The 22,866-nt window shown below is 34.8% G+C and overlaps 4 protein-coding genes and 1 non-coding gene across 7 annotated transcripts; 1 reads left to right on the top strand and 4 right to left on the bottom strand.

Moving 5' to 3' along the window:
• The first annotated feature begins 1,574 nt into the window (after positions 1-1,574).
• LOC114718843 (uncharacterized) lies at positions 1,575-4,736 on the top strand. Of its 2 annotated transcripts, none has more exons than XM_028904286.1 (4): positions 1,575-1,709; positions 2,274-3,155; positions 4,044-4,176; positions 4,293-4,736. In XM_028904286.1, the coding sequence occupies exons 2-3, from the start codon at positions 2,618-2,620 to the stop codon at positions 4,151-4,153; spliced, it is 648 nt and encodes a 215-aa protein (XP_028760119.1). In that variant the 5' UTR covers positions 1,575-1,709; positions 2,274-2,617; the 3' UTR covers positions 4,154-4,176; positions 4,293-4,736. The 2 variants fall into 2 exon arrangements, with proteins under 2 accessions (XP_028760119.1, XP_028760118.1); XM_028904285.1 differs by lacking the exon at positions 1,575-1,709 and adding an exon at positions 1,722-1,824.
• Positions 4,737-6,378: 1,642 nt separating this feature from the next.
• Positions 6,379-7,409, bottom strand: LOC114718844 (cell wall / vacuolar inhibitor of fructosidase 1-like). The gene has a single exon (XM_028904287.1). It carries the CDS (start codon positions 7,185-7,187, stop codon positions 6,594-6,596), a length of 594 nt encoding a protein of 197 aa, XP_028760120.1. The 5' UTR covers positions 7,188-7,409; the 3' UTR covers positions 6,379-6,593.
• A 2,693-nt stretch (positions 7,410-10,102) lies between these two features.
• LOC114718845 (cell wall / vacuolar inhibitor of fructosidase 1-like) lies at positions 10,103-11,150 on the bottom strand. Its single transcript, XM_028904288.1, has one exon. The coding sequence runs from the start codon at positions 10,845-10,847 to the stop codon at positions 10,326-10,328; it is 522 nt and encodes a 173-aa protein (XP_028760121.1). The 5' UTR covers positions 10,848-11,150; the 3' UTR covers positions 10,103-10,325.
• Positions 11,151-11,220: 70 nt separating this feature from the next.
• On the bottom strand, positions 11,221-11,292 carry TRNAW-CCA (transfer RNA tryptophan (anticodon CCA)). Its single transcript has one exon. It is a non-coding gene; the product is annotated as a tRNA-Trp (tRNA).
• Positions 11,293-16,280: 4,988 nt separating this feature from the next.
• LOC114718842 (nuclear poly(A) polymerase 3) lies at positions 16,281-22,065 on the bottom strand. 2 transcript variants are annotated; one of them, XM_028904282.1, is made up of 10 exons: positions 21,163-22,065; positions 20,935-21,012; positions 20,004-20,111; positions 19,281-19,343; positions 19,029-19,190; positions 18,615-18,728; positions 18,339-18,401; positions 17,926-18,231; positions 17,495-17,659; positions 16,281-16,993 (listed from the first exon to the last, which is right to left on the bottom strand). In XM_028904282.1, exons 1-10 carry the CDS (start codon positions 21,430-21,432, stop codon positions 16,664-16,666), a joined length of 1,659 nt encoding a protein of 552 aa, XP_028760115.1. In that variant the 5' UTR covers positions 21,433-22,065; the 3' UTR covers positions 16,281-16,663. The 2 variants fall into 2 exon arrangements, with proteins under 2 accessions (XP_028760115.1, XP_028760117.1); XM_028904284.1 differs by lacking the exon at positions 17,495-17,659.
• Between the last annotated feature and the right edge of the window lie 801 nt (positions 22,066-22,866).

The following is a 22,866-nucleotide window of genomic DNA, read 5'->3' as shown; positions in this document are numbered from 1 at the left end:
GAGAAGCCTTTGATAAAATGAAAAAAAGAAAAGAAAAAAACAGATCTAGTAGGACACGTTCGACTTCATATAATCTAAATATTTCTATTAACATCTTTTCCATGTTCTTCGTTTTTGAAGCACCTCAGTGCCTCACTCAGGCTTCCTCTTCTTTTCCTGTTCAAGTGACATGAGCAGCTCATAATAAAACATATTTTATAAGTATATAACGTTTTTCTATTTAAAAAACATAAAATAATTCAAATTACATATCGTTTTGTTTCATCTCTCTTCCTTATAATGCGTATTAATGGTGACTTAGGCTCTGTTTGGATAGCACCCCAAACCATGGTTTGGGGACCCAAACCATGGTTTGGGGAAAATGCTATTTGGATAGCACCCCAAACCATGGTTTGGGGACCCAAACCATGGTTTGGGGAAAATGCTACCCAAACAGCCTCTCCAAAAACCAAAACCATGGTTTTGGGTCAAAACCATGGTTTTGACTCCAAAACCATGGTTTTGGAAAAAGCAAAATTTTTTTACTTTTGGAGAAAAAAGGGAGAGTGTGTGGGCCTATATGATATGTATCTTGTTATTTTTTTTTATAAACATATTTTTTATAAATATATTTAATCTTATATTTTATAAATATATATAGACATTAATTATTTATTAATTATATTATATTATGTATTATAATTATGTTGGTAAAAAACATATTATTAACAATTTTATTTCTTCAAATTAAAATATATCATAAAATCTTTTTTCTGTAATTATCATATTAACTTATGTTTTTTTTAGTAATTTGTATATATAAAAGTGTTTCTGATAACAACTATCCAAACACTCTCACTTCTCAGAATCACTTTTTTACAAATTATTCTTCACAGAATCTATTTTTTCTAGAATCTATTCTCCAGAATCACTTTCTAAACCACGGTTTGGTTTCATCCAAACACACCCTTAGTTCATAATTAATACTAAAAATAATTGTTTCTTTCCCAATTTTAATCCATGCAAAAGGCCAATAAAAATTAATTAAAAAAAAGTATTGGTAAACGGGAACATTTGTGTTAAATTAAATTCTACTGATTCTCCAACTCAAGGCATATTTATATTTCTTATTTTACTTTTGAAAAACGGAATTATATTTGTTTTGACGTTTTGGTATGCTGAGTAAAAAAAAATTTCAAAAAAATTCTTTGTACACATGACTAAAAATTAACAATAAAAGCAATAATTTTTAAATAATAACAACAATGAATATTAGTGACAAATATGAGTATAATATATAGTAAAAAGTATTTTACCTAACCCTCTCTAAAACCTTTCGTTTTTGGCCACATAACCTCCCTAAAAGCTGAAAATCAAAATAGATTGATTAAAAATGTAAAACTTCATTACCAAAAAAAAGAGCAAGATTCTAAAAGAAAAGTTAGATGGAAAATTGAAGGTAAAAAAAAGAGCTAATTTTGAAGGGAAAGAAAATAAAGATGACTAAATTGGGGGGAAATTATAAAAAGAAAAAGGATTAAATTGAGGGCCACGGAACACAATGCCAAGCTGGCGACTGTCGGTGAGGCATTTCTTCAATCCTTGGCTTCCTTGCAATTCCATAGTACCCAACACAGCATACCATGTTATGGTTTTGGTTTTAAAATATGACGTTTTGAAAGGATCAAGGTGATCTCCCTGGGAAAGAAAGCAAGCTCCGTGCTTTCCCGGTTATTTCCTTTCCCATCTTGTTCGTTTATTATCTCTGGCTTTCCTTACCTCTGGAATTTTAACTCTTCCTTTCTTGGCCTATCATCTGATGTGGGGCTCTCTCCTTTCTTGAAGGTTTTTTACCTTTCTCCTTGTTCGTGTTTGTTTGTTGTTTATTGTTATTATGATGGCGGACCCTAGTTTCATGGGGTTGGGTTTTGGGCTTTTGTGGGTTTTGAATCTTTTGATTTATGTGGGATGTATTGAAATTGGTATTGCAAGCGACATGTAACTTCATATGACGTGGGTAATGAGAGATTTGTTTCTGCTACATTTTGTGGGGTTGATTGATTGAATATTTTTCTTGTCATCCCCTCCTTCCGGCGTCAAGTCTGAGATGCACTTTGGTGCTCTTGTTAGGGCCTTGCACGTTTTCCTGGTGATGTTCCTTGCTTTTTTCTCAAGGGTTTCTTGAATTTTTTTCCCCTTAAACTTTTCTGTAATTGTAGTCTGTGAATGGTGCCTTTAGCTTGCAGTTTCTTGATTTTCAATGTAACCGCTTGTATTTCGACCATGTAATGCAGAGTCAGTTCATCCTTGGGATTGCATTTGAATAGTTGGGAATATGAGATTTTGACAGAAGGGCTTCAAAAGAAGGAACTGAGCAGCTTGCAGTTAGCATTGAGAATTTTCCATACGTATATACATTTTGAAACGTGGTCAGTTTGAAATTTTCTGGATTCTCAGTTGTGGTAGTAGAACAGAGAAGGTATTTCTTGATGATTTCTGGCCATTGCTGGTCCTTACCATAGAATTTATGCCCGAGAGGCTGGTAGGAGCTACGTTTGGAAGAAATTTTTGGGCTAGTGTACTTTTGTAGTGTGACAAGAAGAGATAGATTATAGACTGGATTAGGTTTGGGACATTCATGGGGATGGGTCTCATAAATGCAGAAGATAAGGATTCTGAGTTTGATCTTGAAAAAGGGTGGTCTGAAACTGAAGACAACTCAAAGAAAGAATCTAATCCATGTGCTGCAAAACAAGAGAAGTCATTGTTTGCGAAGGTTTCTGGTGGGCTTGTTGGTACAAAGGAAGAAAAGCCAGATTTGTATTGTAATGAGTCGAATTTAAGCAGTGTTTCCAAGGATGTGCCAAGCAAGTTATTCTCTGGACAAGACTCAGTTGACATGGAGAACACTCAAGTAAAGGAGAAACGTAAGAAAGGCAGTAATAAAAAGGCACCCAAACCTCCAAGACCTCCACAAGCTCCATCACTGGACGCAGCTGACCATAAGCTAATCAGGGAGCTAACTGAACTTGCCGTGTTGAAGCGTGCAAGAATAGAGCGCTTGAAAGCCTTAAAGAAGATGAGAGCGTCTAAATCATCCTCTTCCACCACCACCAGCAGCAGCATACTTGCCACGGTTTTCACTATTGTCTTTTGCATCGTGATAATATTGCAAGGTAATGTTTTGTGATTGAAGTGAATATTTATCCTTATACAGAATTGTATTGCTGATACTGTGAAGTGAAAACTGAATTGTGATTAGAATTAGGCTCATACATGATATAACCATCGGAATGTGCCCATTGTTGAGTTGAGTTTTAGACCAATGTAGGTGAACTTTGGTATCTGCTTTCTATTTACTTCCCATGCCAATTATTATTGTCTGCAGAGCTAGACCTTTCTAATCTCCTGATTAAGAGGTCTGTAACATCTCTGTTGTTTACACGAGAAGTCATTATTTGGTGATCGTTGCGTGTTGAATGGAGACCACTGTAGCATGTGTACGATGAGTAATCTCTAATGAAATGCAATGATTTGAAACTTTAATTATCATTTGCTAATTCTAGTTCTAAGGTTCTCTTATTTGATCCCTTTTTTTTTTTGGCCATCTTATTTGATCCTGATTTGGGATTGCTAAGCCATGGTAAAATTTTAAGATTCAAAAGATCAATGAGGCAAAAGCCTTCCATTATAAACGAGTCCTTTTAGATGTTGAGCTCATTATCTTGTCTTCAAATTAGGAATACTTTAATATCCACCGGATCTTGAAACTTGCTTGAAGGGTATTTTATTGACAAAGAGTATCCATGCTCATGCAATATATTTGGATCGTGGATTTTGGTGATGGCTGACCTGACTATATTTTGGATTTGGTTTTATACGTGCTTTCTGCCATGTTTACTCTGTCTCCTCTATCCCCCATTATTCGGGGAAAATTTTCAGCATAAACCTACTTAGAATGCAAGTTGGGAAATTGAGTCCCAGTGACCTGGTAGCCTTTCATGCCATTTTTGAGGAAACTGTAGCTTTCCTGTCTCTTATGGTCCAAGAAATTTTCTCTGCAGGAATGTCATCTGGAAGCAGTTCTGTGGCAAGCTTCCAGGGATCTCCTTTAGTTTCAGCTCAATACCCTCTCAATCCATCAGCAAATAACCCTAATGCTCCCAGTTTATAATCTCACAACAAGCAAGTTAAAATGTAAAATACACACCTTCTCAACCTCTCCTCTGGCTGTAGATCTTTCAACTATATTCATATAACACCATGTTGCAGCCATTTTAATGTCAATTTTGCAATTCCATGGTGTCTTGCAGTTTTGTAAAGCAGGTCACAAGTTCAGATTGGTCAGAACAAACGAGAAGACGCACGGATGAATGCATTTTTTTCCCAAGAATAACAATGGTGCAGTATTTGGCCAATATAAAAGGGTTTAGTGTTCTTATTCCTCTCACACGAGCCCTTTTATGTGTTTCGTTGTTCAGATAGTAATTCGCTTTATGTTATGAAACTGAGTGACAGAACCTGGTGAGTAACTTACCCCTTTATGTATATTAATCAATGTTTAGGGGGTGATGTTTCATTACATAGCTGTACTGCTAGTAGTGTTCTTCATTGGCTTTGCCCAATTCTTTTTTTCTTTTTTCTTTTTTTCCTTTTTTGGTCTCTTTGGCTAATGGCAACTTTCTGTTGCCTAATTGTTTCAATGGTTGTAAGTTGCATAATATTCACCGAGTGTTGAAGGAAAATTTTCCTCTAGATTCTTCAGGAGCACATGACTATCCTCACTTTTACAGAATTAATGAGTGGCCAAAAATTTGGAGATCAAATATATTATTTTAGTAAGCTTTTACAAATCTATTTGAAGTTGTTTTAATTTATTAATTTTCAAAAACTGGGTCTATCTAAGTTATCATCATTACGCATCTTTTGTGGGTTCACCTTGATTGCAATAGCACCCAGTGATATTGAACTAAGGAAAAGTGAAAGAAGTCATATAAACTATAAAGCATATGGCACCATTGACTCTGCTATGCCAGCCTCACAACAGCAATCCCTCCGATATTAAAATTCATGATTGATTCCCTTTTTATTATTCCCTCCAAACTCCAATGAAGACACAAAAACCCTAAAACTGGAGGGTGGGGATTGGTAGGGAATTCATTATGATGTTTTTTAGGTGCATCTATTGCATTCCCCGCTCATGTCTCATAGTCATAATGAGTCCTTTTTCTTTTCCTTTTTAAGACGGACCCAAGAATGTGGATGTTAAAAAAAAAAACAAAAAAGAATTCAAATTTAGCCTCTCTTTTTTTGGCAAGAAAAGAGGCCTCAGGCCCATCAAATTTAGCCATTTTGTCGTTTTTATATGATACATATGGCACTAGCAATTGTGAACAATAAAAACATGAATATAAAGATAAGATTTGAATTTCACCTGCCAAAAAAAAAAAAAAAGAACACTATCATGTTAAAGCCTTGTCATTAACTAAGAACATGTTCGGTTTTGCATTAAAAATCACGAAAATCATAGTTTTGGTGGAAGTAGGGATACCACTTGCATCAAATAAAATCATAATTTTGGTATTTTCTTACGTTCCCACCAAATTGTAGGTTGTAGTTTCTGTCTAGGAACAGAGCCAGGAAAGTTTCTCCTTCTCTGAATTGTTTCTTTTATCTGGTAATTGTTTGATCTCTTGAAGGGAACACATTTTCTAGGAAACTTAACCTAGCTTGCAAGAAAACACAAAAAGTTTTCATTTACGGGCCGAAAGGTGTGCCAGCCTTATTATCATTATTGCTCTCAATTTTCATTTGAGATGGTTGGATCTTGTTAGGGTCAAATGGGGTGTGCCAGTTTGGACCTTTTTTTCTGTTTTTTTAAAAGGAATATATTGAGGAATAGTTAAAACATGTGATCTCACATGTGACACCTCCGTCTGTCAACCAGAAAAGAAAATACTAAGGAAAAGTTGACCTACGAGGCTTCGCCATCTGATAGGAATTTGACACCTGTAACATCTGATCACGTTCACCGAAATGAGAAAATTCCAGATGCTTGGGACTGAAATTTGTTTGTTTTTTTCCATATGGTGATTTTGTTCTAGTCGTCTTCTTCCTCCAAGCCCACTCTCATATATTGAACTATGGCCACTATCTTTTCTTTTAATAACCACCAGAGATTGAGAAATGGCAGATAATAGAACCTTTTGGACAGCTGCTTGAGACAAACTTGCGAAATCTCAAGTTTCTCAAGATTGACTAATTTCTTTGGAGGATTATATCACTTTACCTCTTTTAAAATATGTTACAGATTAAAATATAGTAATTAATAAACTAAGCAAGTAGATGTCGGAAACGAATAAAAGATCACATTTTGAAACGTTTTCTGCGGAACTGGACTACAAAAATAAAAGGAAACATAGTATTCAAAATGCTAATAATCTTTGTATATATGACTAAAATGCTGAAGCAGAGGACATGGTACAATGATGAGAAAACTCGACAGTGACGGAAGAATACCTGCTTCAAAGTACAAATATATATAGTTTTGTACAAACCCAATAAATAACAATCCAAATTAGAGTAATGCCTTCTAGATCGGGGTGAACGAAAAATTAACCCTTGAGTAGTAACTTCATTATAGCAGAAGCCACACCAACAAGCTTCTGCAGAACCCCATTTCTATCCCCCAGAAGAGACTTATTCTGAGCAGAGCCTGAGAATCTCTTATCACAATTATTGATTTCTTTGGCAGCATCAGAGATACAGTAACTGGCAAACCCAAATCTGCCTTGGCTCACAGCATCGGCTGCTTGTGGAAGAGTGTACTTGACGATAGGTATGTAAGACTCTGCACAGAAAGCCAAGGCTTGCTCTAACTGTTGATCTGAAGTCTGCTTGATGAGCCCTTCTATGTAATTCAGAGTGTCACTTGTATTTGCCAGAAGGTTATTCACCATTACAAGAGCAGCCCCTTTGAGATCAGGTTTTCGGGTGAGAGGATTTGAATGGAGGGTGGCGATACAGAGGTCATAAAAAGGCGTCTTTCTGCATATCTGGTCTATGAAATCGCCATTACTGCTTGTATTAAGGTCAGAGGATTGGTGGGTTGGTGTGAAGAGAAGTGAAGCAACCAGAGCAAGAAGAAGAAGTGGAAAGGAGGAGGAGGAAGAAGAAGAGAGTACAGAGGCTGAGCTGAAGCTTCTCATTCTTCTGTCTCGAGAGAGAAAATGGCGGATGAAGAAGAAGATGATGGAGGAGGAGGGAGGGCGAATGTCTCTGATGTTCGTGCCTGAGGCTGACTGCTATTTATGGTTAGTTTGGTCGTTTGGTGTGTTAAAAATGGGGAAGTTAGTTTGTCGCTATTTGGAGAAAAAGAAAGAGGTGAAAATATTTGAAATTTGTTGTTGGCATACGTTTAGGATTTGAACACAATTAAAAAGAAAGAAAGAATATTTATAAACAAATTTAGTCTATGGAACAGAGATGTATAATAATCATATCATGTGAGTGAGCATGATTAAATTAAAACGTTTAATGTCCAAGTCTAAGAAATGGAAAGCGATGAGGCAGCTGTAAAATAATTGGAACAATGCATTTGTTAATGATGAAGTTCGAAGCATTATTTGAAGTCTAATCATGTGTGTGTGTGAGAGAGAGAGACTGGGAGGGAGGGAGGGGGTAATTGAAATTTGCAGGTTTTGAGGATACCATGGGCTGGAAAGAAGGAAAAGGAAGAGGTGTGTACACAAAGTTTAAGGTTTGAGGAGCTTGGGGCTGTCCCATGTATCACGGATGTCCTTTTTCTTCTCCTCCTTTTTCTGTTGGTTCTGATCCCATCACTGATTGATTCTGGGGTTCATGGGAGCCAGAGAGGGGAGAGAGAGAGGTGTGAGAATCAAAATTTCAAGTGAGGCTATAGCTTTGGTTCTTAACTGGGCTCTTGTGTTTTTCTCAAACTTTACTCCTTTCGTTTTAAAATATAAACTAAATTTTATCTATTGTTATGTTTATTAAAAAACTAATTAAAATCAATTTAAAAGAAAAAATATGTGAGGCATATATTTGTTTTTCTTAGTACACCCTTATTCATTAAAAGAATAAGTAAAAGATGTAATAAATGAATTAAAGAGGAGAGATAATATATAGAGATAAAATTAAAAAAATCTCATTAAATACTTGGACAAAAGTAAATGTTATTTTATAAAAAAAATAATCCCTTTAAGAAAATTTACCTTATATTTTGAACCGGAGGGAGTACTATCCAGATTGCAGAAGGTACCCCTAGTTTGTATATGATTTTACTTAAATTTAATAAATTGTCTTTTTATAAAAAAAATATGCTTTTTATTTTTGGTAGAATGGCATTTAGGTTTTAAAAAATAAATTAATGACAGGTGGATATTTTAGTCTCCAGTAAATTTTTAAAAAATAGTTAGATTAATATCTGTAACTCATTTTTTCAAAAAAAAAAAACCGAACCTGAGCAGTATTAATTTTATTTTGGGACTTCAATGCCACATCATTTTCATCTTTAGTTAAAAATATTTTTGAAAAAAATTTTTCCCACTGAATTCTTCCACTCACCGCATTCGTGTTTCTGTGCACACAGGTTTCGGCTTTTTTCACTTTTGTATGAATTCAAGATTTAGAATATTCATATTTATATTTTTAATTAACTTAAATTAATGTTAATTAAAAATTAAGATAAAATCTCACACTCTCCAAGGACTACCTAATTCCTGTATTAAAAAAAAGATGAGACGGACAGAACAACAACAGCCAATGCACTGGGGAAAAGAGACATGAATAAACTAATAATTTAATTTCCTTTTGTTTAATTATTTAGGTCCCAGGATTGAAAATACTAATACTTTAACATTGTTTATACATACCTAAAAACTCAATTAACAAACAAGATTGCCACTCTGTGTCCAAGAAAAGGAAATAACAATAATAATATGATTGCCACCTCATCCGTACCGTTCCATGTGTCAATTGATACATAATTAGCATTGGAGCTAACAACAACAATCATAACGAACAAATTTCCACCATTTAAATCATCGAAATTCTAAAAATTCATTCAAAATTTGTTTTCTTCTCTTTATCAAGTTAAATAATTTTAACAGTGTCAGGGATTTGTAATCCAAACGACATCAAGAGTTTTCCTTAAATTTTTTTTAAACATGATATAATGATTTTTTTTCCAAACATATGCATCTTATTTCAAGTCTGGACACTTCTTCCAATAAAAATTTAAATATTAATTTTCCTATGTGAATGGTAACAAAATAAAGTAAATCTAACATCTTTCTTATGGGTATGGTTGCATTTATAAATAAAAATAACAAAAAAAAAAGCATGTTTATAGCCGAACAAAACAGAGTGTAATTCATGGGGAAAACTCATTTGATTGTCTGAAATTTTGTTGGTGGTCCCAGAAAATTCTGTTTGTCTTTGTAAGTCTAGAGCTCAGGTTGGCATTCCATCATTGCGTTACTGTTCATTAGGATCATTTCTGAAGGGAGAAAACAGAGTTTTCTGTTTTTTTTTTTGGATGATAGGAGAAGACAGAGTTTTAATGAGATTTCTTTAAGATCGAATGCCTCTCTCATGATTATAAGTATATTAAAGTAATTTAATCAACTATAAAAAAAAAAAATTGAACCTTTTGTGTGCGTGGGTGCTTGTTTTCTTTTATAAATTTTATTTTGCAATAATTACAAGAATCTTGGTTTTTGTTTTTGGGCTATGGGACTCGTTTGATGAGCTTAATCCATACTTTTGTCCTGTTTGGATGGGGAAAAGATATCAAGAGAGAGATGAGGAGAGGTAATCAGAGTAATAATGTTATAACTCGTCCATCCTATTCAAATGAAAAAAAAAAACAATTACTTCTTTTTTTTCAAAATTACTGCTAATCTTATTCTGACGGATATTAAATATGAATACTTTTAGATTCAAAATTTAATTCGTGTAAAACTTACCCCTTCGCTACAGACTCAACCCATCAGTGATTAGACGAGCTCTTGATATGGGAAAAAACCACGAACAGCGTATTTGCCGCCCAGAGTTGATAAAAGACAAAGCTTGTGAAGTGGTGGTTTTTGTCTGCTCTTCCTTATCAATTTAGCCCCATACATTTATTGAATTTGAATAAGACATGTTAATGCTCTCCGTGTGAAAACGAGAAAAAACAGAGGAAAAAGACACACCAATACTTATCCCCTCCCAACAATTCCCATCAACAAAAAGCAGAAGTGATTGTGATCTTTACCACGCCAATACCGTTAACTGAACTTAAATCATTATCACAGCAAAGAGATCATTCCAGGAACAAAAATCTAAAGCAAGTTTCTGACAATAGCTGCAGTAACTTGAGCAATATCATGCAGAGCATTGTTCTCTGGTGTGAGTGGCGATTTCCCAGAGGAGAAGCCACTTTCACAAGAATTGGCTTCCAAGGCTGCGTCATTAGCCCCATCTTCTGCAAACTTAGGATCCCCCTTTTGCAGAGCTGCAATAGCTTCTGGAACATCAGCTTCTAGAACTGCTCTGTACTGGTCTGCACAAGAACGCAGGGCTTGCTTTTCCCTATCACTGTGGCTTCTTCGCTGAAGCTCTTGGCGGATTTTGGCGAGGGCTTGCTTGGCTTTGGCTTTCATGGCGTCCACCATGATGAGAGCTAGCCCTGAGATGTCAGCATCAGAGCTTCGAGGGTCTGATTTGAGGTATTGCAGACAGAGGGCTTGGTTTGGAGTGTGCTTGCAGGTTTGTTGTATGAGGTTGGCATCGTTGAAGGAAGATGAAGTTGCAGACAGAACGTAGAAGAAGAGGAGGAGAGGTAGGAGCTTGAAGTTGGTCATTTTGTCGAGAAATTGGTATTATGGGAAACTGTACTGAGAACTGAAAGATGATGAGTAGATTTTTATGAAGGGAGTGGGATTTATATACAGTGAGGAAGAATGGGATTGTGGCGTGCAAGGAAGGGATGAGTTATGGTGGGCTTGGTTTGTGGGCTTGAGGGTTTATGATGAGATGACTTTAGGCAAAAAGGGAAGGAGTTGGAGATCAAAAGAACAATCCGGAGATTCCATTATTGCCATTAGAGTTGCCACAAAGACACGCCTTTCTTTATTTGCTTTTCGGCCAACGCTCTATCATTCAGTGGATCGATTAATAATGATTATTGATAATAGTTGGGCTTGTAAAACGGAGGCAATTAAAAACAAAGGGGATTGAACCCGACGTGAATCGAACACGCAACCTTCTGATCTGGAGTCAGACGCGCTACCATTGCGCCACGGATCCACATCTGGTCCTTGTATTTAAACTTATATGAAAACGTATTTTTAGATTGTTTAAAAAGGTCATTTACTTTTTAAATATTTTATAAAAATCAGGAGTTATTTTTTAGGATTAAAATATTTTAGATTGCCCTATTAACATCATTAATCTTTGCATAGAGACTAAAAATACTAATAAAACAAAATTATAAGATTTAATATTTCTAAAAAATGAAATAATTTAATTAAAAAACCATATAAGTATCAAATTAAATTATTTAATTACGAGTATGAAACATTATTTTTTTTCATTGCAAGTAGTAGCATGTGAGCATATGCTCGTAACATCAAGCCCACAATATGATGCAAATAAAAGTAACGATGTTCTCGTTCGATCACAACAGTGCAACGCTTCAATTTTAAGGTGCAAGATATAATTTAAAAAAAAGCTAAATTTTGAGTAATATTCATATTACCAATATATATATATATGAAAAAACTTGGATTTCACATTTCGTAAAAAAAATTAATTACATAATTTCTTTAATATTTTTCCATTTTTTTTACCAACAATAGTTTTGAATTAATGCACAAAATATAATTAAAATGATATAAATGAAAGCAAATATTGTGGGGTTCCCCCAGTGACTTAAATAATAAGCACTCCATTAATTATGGACGTTGATTATGAAGACAAGTCGTGTCAATATGTTCGCGGACTTGCCCATATCATATGTCTTCCACTTTAATGTGATGTAGAAATTAAAAACCCTAATACTATGCAACCAGATGGGCAATAATTACCCCTTGGAAGATGATGTAAATTTAACTTCCTCTGATCTGTTCGTATTAATTTTCTTTTTATAAAAAAAGTTTACATTTCAAATTCATAGCCAATACAAAACAATATGCTAAATAAAATATCGGCTAAGTACTTTTGATCCTTTAATTTTGTACAAGGTTTTAATTTAGTCTCTTAATTTTAAAAAGTATACTTTTAGTCATTTAACCCTAAAATTTTTTTAAAAAAATGGTGACATTAAGATCTTAAATGTTGAGAAAATATTTTCAAATGCTAACATATTGATTTTAATTTTAAAATATCCATGATTGTTGCAAAAAATCATCATCAAAGCCTAATAATTTTAGAATTAAAGGATCAAATGTATGCTTTTTAAAATTAAAAGACCAAATTAAAACTTTATACAAAATTAAAGAACTAAATGTATACTTTAACCATAAAATATAAGATATTGTTGGGAAAAGAGGACGGTACCTCTAAATTTTATTAATTGCCCTCGCTTAAAATGGCGGAGGAATACCATGGTTACATTAAATACTCTCACCATCACAAATAAAATACAACATCTGACTTATACCCCAAAAAAAAGTTTTTTTTTTTTAAAAATGAGACTTCAAAATCCTATTAACCTATGAGTAATATCCCTCCAAGACTTCATTCATCAGGGTGGGTGAAGCACTGAATCCCAAGAAGAAGGCTCCCTGCAAAAGTTTTTCTCATACAATAATGCTAAGTGGCATTCATATATGCCAAGCGAATAATTAAACACAAGGGATTCATTAAGTAATCAATCAAGTGTATAAATAAGCAGATAGACAATCTACAGTATCCAATCCAAAAATAATGCAGAAGCACTTGGCTGACTTACTAACCTTTTAAGCTGCTCAAATTAACTTCATAATCACATGCATTTTGTTTGTCTGGGTGACATGCTTGAAAAGAGACGTATTTGAGATACACTTTGTCAAAGGTGCAAAAGTGCCTCTAAAGCTGTTTAAGTTTGATGGAATTTCCATTGATCTACCATATGCCAAACTCAAAGCATTGTATGTGAAGAGTCAACAAATTCTTGAACGTCCATGCTCGATATTTCCTACTGAATAAAATTAACTAATTGTTTAGTTTTGGTGCCATGGCATTGTTCTGATTTTTTCTGACCTTTGTCTAACAAAAAATTCCTTCACGTCTGTTATTTATTCCCTCATATATTGGGTTGCAAAGCCTTTAGTCAAACCATTCTTCACAAGGAATAGCTGGAAAAACCTGTCCGTTCCAAATGTTGAGGTAAGATGCATGCCACTCTGTTTTCTCTCATGTCATCAGGTTCTCTAACTTATGTCACTTATGTCTAGGTAACACAAAATAAATATTAAACCAGCATAATTTCTTGCTGATTAATTTGGGAAACAATAACAGAATCCAATTGGTCCTGTTTTGCTTCATTCCTCTTAGGCCGTCTCGGTTTTCTAGCCTCTCACGCGCAAAAACTGTTTTCAGGACTTCCAATCTATGCTGAGATTTCTTAAATTGCGGGCAAAAAGGCGAGGAGTGCATGGAACTGTAAGTGCATTCGTACCAGAGTAGCATTCACTTACATTGTCTGCTTCACTTGTGTACTTAAGTGCACAAGCTTTAAAGCTTATGTGAAAATACATTCTTGTTTACAGTTCCTTGGTTATTTGGGAGGAGTTCATTTGGCTGTCCTTGCAGCTTTTATTTGTCGAAGACATCCAGATGCCTCCTTAAATGCTCTAGTTTTGCACTTTTTTCAAACATTTGCCTTTTGGCCCTGGCCTAAACCAGTAATAGTGCATGAAGGGGTATTCCCAACAGTAACAAATGTTATAGAGACACAATCCTTGATGCCCATACAGCTTCCATCTAGTCCTCATGAGTATTGCCATTCAAATATTATTAGAAGCATATTCTATCGAATTAGGACCGAGTTTCTACAAGGATGTAATATGACATGGGGTATTTAAAAAAAAAAATCAAAATTACATAGATATGCTTTTTGGCATCTTACCTTGCTGCTTCGTTGATAACATTATTCACAAGCACTTAATCATAATGCTCCATATGTTGCAGTGCCTTTTTGATCTTGCTGGCCGACCATAATAGTAGCTTGTTCTACTATTTTCTTTCAATAAATTGCATATATGCGTGAACTGAAAACATGTTTGCTTATATGCCTGGAGTTTCATTTCTTTATTTTGGTTGCATTGAAAGATCTTTTGAACTCAGACTTTCATTGGGATAGTGTTTCTAAGCCTTCTTCATTTTCAAAAGAATATTCACTATTTGCCAAGATTTACCTCTCTGCTCCTAATAAAGATGATTTTGGAGATTGGGTTTGTTGGGTCAAGTATCAGCTTTCATGATTTTCTCCTCATGGTATGTATTTTACTTAGACTATTGCTATTTAGTTGAGTTACAGCATAGACCTTCAAAATCAGAATACCATCACTTATGAAAATAGTCATGTAGCCTAATGAATGACATGAGTAGTCATTGGTTAATAATAAGTGTATGATTTTATCTCATTATTTCAATAGTTAATCTTTTGGTGTAACTTCAGACTCTTGTCGATCACAAGACACAAAATTTCTTAATACTAAATGAACAAGAAATGATGAAGACAAATGCTTAATGACATTATCAAAAAAGTGGGATGCCTATTTCCTTTCTTTACAGATTTTTCCAGCATAAAAACCAGCAGTAATTAGAGTGGCCGTTTACAAATATGTCAAAATACTACATAAATGGACTGACTACATAATAGATGACAAGCACTTATCACTTGAAAGTTCCCATGATGACAATAAGGAATCATTGCTAACAATATCCTCTTTATATATTATCCTCATATCATTGTGTAGTTTCACTTTTGCAGCAGGAAGGAAGTCCTAGATTTTTGTGATCCCAACCTGATAAAATATGTGAATACTAAGAAAACTGAGCCTAACATGATTTTCCATTGGGGGCTTTCTAAACGGTAAGGATAATGTAACTGACAAGATACAATTGTTAGAGAAGGAGTTCATGAGTAATCTTAGCACATGCTACAATGTTTCTCTTAGAAAGATGAAATTGTCCATTCTACTGGCTTTCGAGCTGCCTAAGAATACTGTCTAATGATGACTTATTGCAATGCCTACAAAGACATGTTGAAAGAAGACAACTGACATTAATAAGCCAAAAAAACCCCTTAGAATAGTCACAGCAGTATCTTCCATGTCAACAAGGGCATCTAATAGTGAAGAGTTTGAGTGCTTGGGATCTCTGGGATAGATTCTAATTTATTACATTTCTAAACTTCCTACATATACTACAAGTCCTGTATTTTTAAGTTTCAATATTTGCATAGGTTTTAGGAAATACATTGTACAAGTTCTAATGAACAGGTCTCTTTAGCTGTAGAAGAAGAATGAATAGTCTAAAGTCAGCTCAAGATTTGCTTGGGTGAATCGAATAGCAAAAGAAAGAACCATTTAACAACAAAAATCATTCTCCTGGACGGATGAGAAAAATTCACATCTCGATTCTCGAATGTACAGAGTCTCAGATATACAAACAAGAAGATTATCAACCATACAAACAAAAAGAGAAGTAGTTATTCAAAATCATTAACATTAATCAATTTAAAGTATAAAGCGTATAGAAGCTTGTATATGAACAGTAATAGTAATATAAAATGTAATAGGATGTTAAATTTCAAGTAATATTTCATTTTATCGAAATGAAAACATTACATTACATTACATAATTTATAAATTTATTAATCACACGATTTCGATTTCAAAATATAAAAGTAATGGTAATTATAGTACTTTAATTCAGAAATTTAAGAGATATATTTACTATTCTAAATTTCAGATTAGTAAGCCATATTTACCGGGGGAATCACTCGCCTAAGGAGGTGAGAAAATCTCACGCCTAATGTCTCTTTAGAATAAACAAGTTTAATTGATACATAAGCAGACAGCAAAATTATTACTAAATTACTAATATCAATTTAAAATATAAAAACAGTATGGCACTATGATTTCAATATACCACATATAATAGGATGTTAAATTCAGTGATCTCTCGTGTTATAAAAAAAATTTATGAAAAAATTACATTTCATAGTTTATAGAACAAAAATTACATGATATTTCACTGGGTTTCAATTATTGCACGAAACATTAAAATGGTGAAAATTGTAATGATAAGCAATAAAAACTTTATAATTCCGAGCCTATAAAAAAAATTCTTGCATAATTTCATGACAGGAAAAAAAAAAAATCAGTTTTCATCAATCTGGCTTAAGCATAGTACAGTGAGATTTTATTCATATTCACCTGAGCAAATCCTAAATTAATTTTCAACACTATTCATTCTTCTTGTGTGACTAAAAACAAAACTATTCACAAGGACTTGTATCATCTATTCCCTAAAACCCAAGCAAATATTGAAGCCGAAAAAATACAAGGCTTGCAATATATACAGGAAATTGAGATATGAAATAAGTTAGAATCTACCCCATAACCCTAAGCACTCAAACTCGCCACTACTAGATGCCTTTGTTGGCAAAGTGATCTGCAAGACGCTGCTATGAGTATGCTGAGAGAGTTCTTGGCTTATCAAGGTCAGTTGTCTTCTTCCAGCATGTTTTTATAGGCTTTGCAGTATCATCATCAAGCAAAGCAGCATTCTTGGGCAGCTCAGAAGCCAGTAGAATGGACAATTCCATCTTTCCAGGAGAAATATCATGGTATGTGCTAAGATTATTCATGAACTCTTCCTCTAGCAATTGTATCTTGTCAGTTACATTATCCTTACCGTTTAGAAAGCCCCAATAGAAAACCACATTAGGCTCAGTTTTCTCAGCATCGACATATTCGGTTGGGTTAGGGTCACAAAAACCTTGGATTTTCTCCAACTGCATAAGTGAAACCACAAAAGAAGATGAGGATAACATATAATGGGGATATTGTTGGCAATAACTGCTTCCCGTCATCACTATTGTGAGCTCCCATGTAATAAGTGCTTGGGGTCTATTATATAACGAGTCCATTTATGAAATATTTTGACATGTTTCCAAGGCGACACTTTAATTACTAGCGATTTTTGTGCCAAAAAAAAACTGTGAAGAAAGAAAATAGCCATTCCAGTATTTTTGATATTGCCACTAACATCAATCTCCATTATTTCTTGCTCCTCTAGTATAAGAAATTTTTATCCTCATGATCAATAAAAGTTTCAAGTTACATTAAAAATAAATTATTGAAATAATGAGATAAAAGCATACACTCATTACTGAGCAATGACCATTCTTGTAATTCATTCAGCTCCATAACCATTTTCATAAGTGATGATAGCCTAATTTCAACGGTGTAAATTGTAACTCATACAGATAACACAATCCAAGTAAGGCACATACCATGAGAAGAAGACTACGAAACCGTGACTTGACCCAACCAACCCAATCTCCAAGATCATCTTTATTAGGAGAAGAGAGGTAAATCTTGGCAAACAGTGAATATTCTTTTGAATATGGAAAAGGCTCAGAAATACCATCCCAATGAATGTCTGAGTGCAAAAGATCCTTCAATGCATTCAAATAAAGAAATGAGACTCGAGACATATTCATAAGCAAACATGTCGTCAATTCATGACATATATGCAATTTATTGAAAGGAAACAATAGAGCATACTTCCATTGCAGTTGTCAAACAAAACCAGAAAGGCACCACAATATATGATGATGCGATATGATTAAGTGCCCTTGAATAAATCATTGACAAAATAAGGTAAGATGGCAACAAGCATATCAGTGTTAATTTTTTTTAAAGAAAAAACATAGTAACATACCCATGTCATATTACGTCCTCGTAGAAACTCATTCCTAATTCGATAGAATGTGCTTCTAGTAATATTTGAATGGCAATACTCATAAGGACTGGATGGAAGCTGCATAGGCATCAAGGATTGTGTCTCCATAACATCTGTTATTGTTGGGAATATCCCTTCATGCACTATTACTGGTTTAGGCCAGGGCCAAAAGGCAAATGTTTGAAAAAAGTGCATAATTAGAGCATTTAAGGAGGCATCTGGATGTCTTCGACAAATAAAAGCTGCAAGGACAGCCAAATGAACTCCTCCCAAATAACCAAGCAACTGTAAACAAGAATGTATTTTCACATAAGTTTTAAAACTTGTACACTTAAGTACATAATTGAAGCAGAGAATGTAAGTGAACGCTACTCTAGTACGAATGCACTTACAGTTCCATACACTCCTCGCCTTTTTGCCCATAATTTAAGAAATCTCAGCATAGATTGGAAATTCTGAAAACAATTGTCGCATACATGAGATATAACAAAACCAATATGGCCCAAGAGAGGAGTGAAACAGAACAGGACTACGGTTCCAGTCCTTCTTTCCCAAATCAATCAACAAGACATTTTTCTAGTTTTATATTTTGCATTACACAGATATAAGTGCAAAAAGTTAAAAAAACTTGATTTCATATGAGAAAAAAAGACTGCCATGCATTTTACCTCCACATTTGGAACGAGCTGAAGAATATGCTTATTTGCACGAACTCCAGACAGGCTTTTCCAGCTGGTGCCATCAATATTCCTTGTGAAGAAGGGGTTTAATATGTCTACATGCTGCGGACTAAAGGCTCAGCAATCCAATATATCCAAGGAAATAATTAACAAGGGTAAAGGAATTTATTAAACAAGGTCAGGAAAAAAAGAACCATAGCAATGTTCTGGTGTTAACACTAAGCAACTAGTTAAAGAGCCAATGACATATTTAGTAGAAAATACTGGGCACAAGTATTCAAGAATTTATTAACTCTTCACATATGTAATTGCTCCAAAAGTCATGTTAACAAAGTTTCATACCTAATAAATGACCCCAAAAAACAAAAAAGTGTTTCATAATTAGAAACTAAACATGCTCACCTCAGGAACATATAAAACTTTAAGTCGAGCATACGGCAGATCAATAGAAATTCCATCAAACTTGAACCGTATTAGAGGCACTTTTGCACCCTTAACACAGTGTATCTCAGATACTTCGGGTCTCTTTTGAAGCATGTCATGCAAACAAACAAAAAAGTCCTCCTGCATAAATCATAAGTCATGGAGATCAAGACAGTTGCTGCACAGCCAAATAGAAAATTACTGATAAATAGAAGAATACAACAGACTTACAGCCATTGAAGCAAAGAAAGGAGCAACACAGAGAGCATCAATATCAGATTCTGGACTGTGAACCTGAACATATTAAAAAGTTAAGAAGACAAAATAAGTTTTTGACATGTCAATAAATTGTGGCAAATCACAATAAATTAAAATATAAATGTTAGCTGAAGATCAAAAAGTAAACATTAGAGCTTTCAGCTTTAGGAGTCCTTAATGAGCCCCCGCAAAAGGCTTAGATACTCAAAAGATCAAGTAAAACCAAGTAACAGTGTTTTCATGGCTAAAAGCTTTAGACCAGACAAAGACAAAGCAGTTCATCATTTAACGGTGGATCACAATTCATTTTAAGTAATATAATTAAGGATATACCTCCAAACAAAAGAAAAATGAACAGTGTTTTATTCGTCAAGGAACATCTAATAAAGCTACAGAATCAATGAGTTGGGAGCTTGGTCACTTTGTTTATGTCTGTTCACTTTAAGGGGAAGCCTGTAGTTCAGTCATGTGTCAATTAATCCACATCTCTAGCAAGTAAGCATTTTATGAGCACAAATTTTTGCAAAGGAGCCCTTAAATCAGGTAAAGACCCTTAATAGTGAAAATGCAATATGATCAACTGAATTCAAAATGTTATATTTTCAAACTTCCACCACCGGGCCAAGACATAAAATATAAATAGCAAACTAACATCTTTGAAATTATACGGCACAAACTGAAATTGAGAGGACGTACTCCAAGGCCATAAGATCCATAAGTCAATATGGTGGCTGAAGTGACAGAAATTTGGTGCTTGGGAAGCCCATGATTCTGTGCAACCTTCTTAATCCAAGATGAAACAATCTACAAAGTTATGTGCAACATCAGATAAACAGTTTTAGAGATGAGGCAATATAATTGAAGTGCAGGATTGGTAATTGATTGATAATATCATCAAGATAGTACAACATAGAACATTTAAAACAATTATTCTAATGCAAGCATATCAGAGGAAACAAATACAAGATCAAAAGTAATAAGGGAATCCTATCTTGAACCTCCGCATTCATCATGTGGCAGGTTGCAATCTTCACATAAGGTATTATGATCAAGATGTCCTTACTCTTTCACTAAAGGCACAATTAATGCAGGGTATTTTATTTAGGTCATTAGCTACAACACAAATTTCTACAACTTCAAATTGAATGACCTGGCACTCACCCATTTTAAGGGAGGGATTAGAATAATGAATTCATGATTTTACATATTAGCTTTCACACCAAAGGCACGATACAACTCACCATGATGTGAAAAAGAAAGAAAGCAGGGGGAAAAAAAGGCATCTTCAAAAAAGATTGTCCAAGAATCTCCTGGGAACTATAATCAAATTTCTCCAAGAGTGAAAAACAATAGATGTCTAGATGTCAAGAATACATAGCCCCAATAAACTAAACAAGTACACTAGACATAAATTTCTAATACGTCAAAACCACAATTCATTGACAAAAAATATGGAATTTTCACGGGCAAGACAGAACACAATTCTATTTCCCAATCAAAACACTTAAAATGCCAAATACCTGAAGAATGATCTGAAAAAGAACTCTATATCTAAGGCACAAAAGAGAAAAAGGTAGAATGAGTAAACGGAGGAGACTTAGTAAAATGCTATGTTGAGCAAGAAAACCTGTTTGAGCTTCTGAATGGCAACTTTCCTTCTTAACTCCTCTTTCGGCGATGGAATAAGTCCTTCGTCAGCCATAAACTGCAAATTGAATTGAACCCAGAATGATAAAAGAAACTAAAAACACAGCCCCCCATGAACCCGCAAGAAAAGAGAATATTGAAAAAAGAAAGAACTACCAGAAACACAAAACAAACAAAAAGAAATAGTTGCCTCCAGAACATATATTACCTGATGCAAAGACATTGATCTTTCCTCGTCTACCTTGATGAGGAGAGCTGGATTCAGAGGGCACAATGATGGAGTGAATGAGGTTGGATTATGATGAACCAGCACCCCGAAGGGGGGCGGCGGCGGCACAGAAGGGTCAGTCAACGAAAATGGAGGACAAAGAAAGGGAATGTTGGGGTTCACATTTCCAGAATCATCGAACTGGTTATGCAAACCGGGAAGGAAAACGATGCCACTTTGAATCGGGTGGTGATAAGCATGCGCTTCCATACAAATAGCAAGCCCCGCCCAAAGAAAAATATGGCCTGAGAACAGACAAATCAAGAAGACGCACAAAATAAAGACGGAATCAATTCCAACGGCCAGCGTTAGTTACTCCCGAATCCGAAAAGCAAAAGGATCTTTAACTTAGTTGCTTTCCGTTATGATCTTTCCCGATAAGAATTCACAAGCCACCCTGTATTCAGAACAGAACAGCTCTCGCCTTCCTTTTATCTTTCTATCCGTGGCTTCTTTCTTAGACTCTCTTTTGTATCCTTCCTACTGCTCTGCTTTGCATGCTTTCTTTAAGTTTGATATCTATCGTTGGAAAGACGTTTTGAGGTTACTGGGCTGTGTACTGATTCTGACGCCGCGTCAGACACGTGTCCCAGTTTCTCGATGCCACGTGTAAAGATCCCAAAGATTTGTTAGCTGAGGCCTGAATTTGTTAATCGCGTTTCCCGTGGTCGGTCCGGTGCACGTGCCCCGAATCTTGGGATTTTCTTTTGGAAAATAATATCCAAATAGTGTAATTTCAACTCAGTAATTTGTAAAATTAATATTTAATTACAATAACTCCGCAGCATGTGGACGAAGGGAATCAAAAATAGGTTCTGATGTTTGTCTTTATTTTTTGGTACATTTTTTTAACGCAAATCTCCATTAAAAAAAACAAAACAAAATCTTTCACATCGTCCGGCACCGTGGCCCCCGGGGTGGGGGGTAACCGTTAGATCCCATCACCATTTCGGTTTTGTCTTCTTGTGTTTTGGGCTAAATGGGCTTGTTTTTTTTTGTTCATATGTTTTCTTTTCCCTTTTTAGGAGGTTCCAGGCTTCCAGCTTGTTATGGGCCCAAGCCCCTCTGGTCACAAAAGGAAAATTCCGTAAAGACTAGGATACGATTCGCCCTTTTCTTCTCCTCTCTCCTTCTTCTTCTTGTTTTTTTTTAAAAAATTAACTAAATTTGCCACACGGAGTGTTGACACTATTTTGCTGAGCTAGTATACGTAGTTAATGCTTTTTATATTTAATTAACATTTTTTGGGGGCAGTTAACTGGTTGGAAGAACTTATCCAATAAGAAGTTAGCTGGAGAGTTTGCGGGTTGGAATGGAATGATCAAACAATCTAGAAATTCCAGCGCGCATCATTTTCTTTGACTAATTAATTTCAAACAACCCAAAGTTCAGGAGAGGCCCAACTCAGTGATAATTGTTTTAGGTTTAATCCTTATGCCGCACGTTTGTGTCACATGATCACAGTGATGATTTTACCAAATCATGTTTTCACTCCTACTTACCCAATCAATCATTCAATCCTAATCTTACATCTCTCACTCAAATAAATCTTTCACTCAAACCTTGTGATTTATACTTATTACTCCTCCGGTCCTAATTATAAGACCCAATTGACTTATTTGAGGAGATTAAGGAAGTAAGTTA

Source organism: Neltuma alba, unplaced genomic scaffold, assembly GCF_004799145.2.
Source record: "Neltuma alba isolate B1F8T4 unplaced genomic scaffold, ASM479914v2 tig00011873_pilon, whole genome shotgun sequence".
In the NCBI taxonomy this organism is placed as follows: domain Eukaryota; kingdom Viridiplantae; phylum Streptophyta; class Magnoliopsida; order Fabales; family Fabaceae; genus Neltuma; species Neltuma alba.
This window is presented reverse-complemented; position numbering and strand designations above follow the sequence as displayed.

What these genes read in the sequence shown, in the direction of transcription:
- LOC114718843 (XM_028904286.1), top strand. Translation starts at nt 2,618, where the DNA reads ATGGGGATGGGTCTCATAAATGCAGAAGATAAGGATTCTGAGTTTGAT. An exon ending in CATCGTGATAATATTGCAAG is followed by an intron (nt 3,156 to 4,043) that starts GTAATGTTTTGT and finishes TTTTCTCTGCAG; the next exon opens with GAATGTCATCTGGAAGCAGT.
- LOC114718844 (XM_028904287.1), bottom strand. Translation starts at nt 7,187, where the DNA reads ATGAGAAGCTTCAGCTCAGCCTCTGTACTCTCTTCTTCTTCCTCCTCC.
- LOC114718845 (XM_028904288.1), bottom strand. Translation starts at nt 10,847, where the DNA reads ATGACCAACTTCAAGCTCCTACCTCTCCTCCTCTTCTTCTACGTTCTG.
- LOC114718842 (XM_028904282.1), bottom strand. Translation starts at nt 21,432, where the DNA reads ATGGAAGCGCATGCTTATCACCACCCGATTCAAAGTGGCATCGTTTTC. An exon ending in ATGGATCTTATGGCCTTGGA is followed by an intron (nt 19,344 to 20,003) that starts GTACGTCCTCTC and finishes TAATATGTTCAG; the next exon opens with GTTCACAGTCCAGAATCTGA. An exon ending in CTTTCTTTGCTTCAATGGCT is followed by an intron (nt 19,191 to 19,280) that starts GTAAGTCTGTTG and finishes TGATTTATGCAG; the next exon opens with GAGGACTTTTTTGTTTGTTT.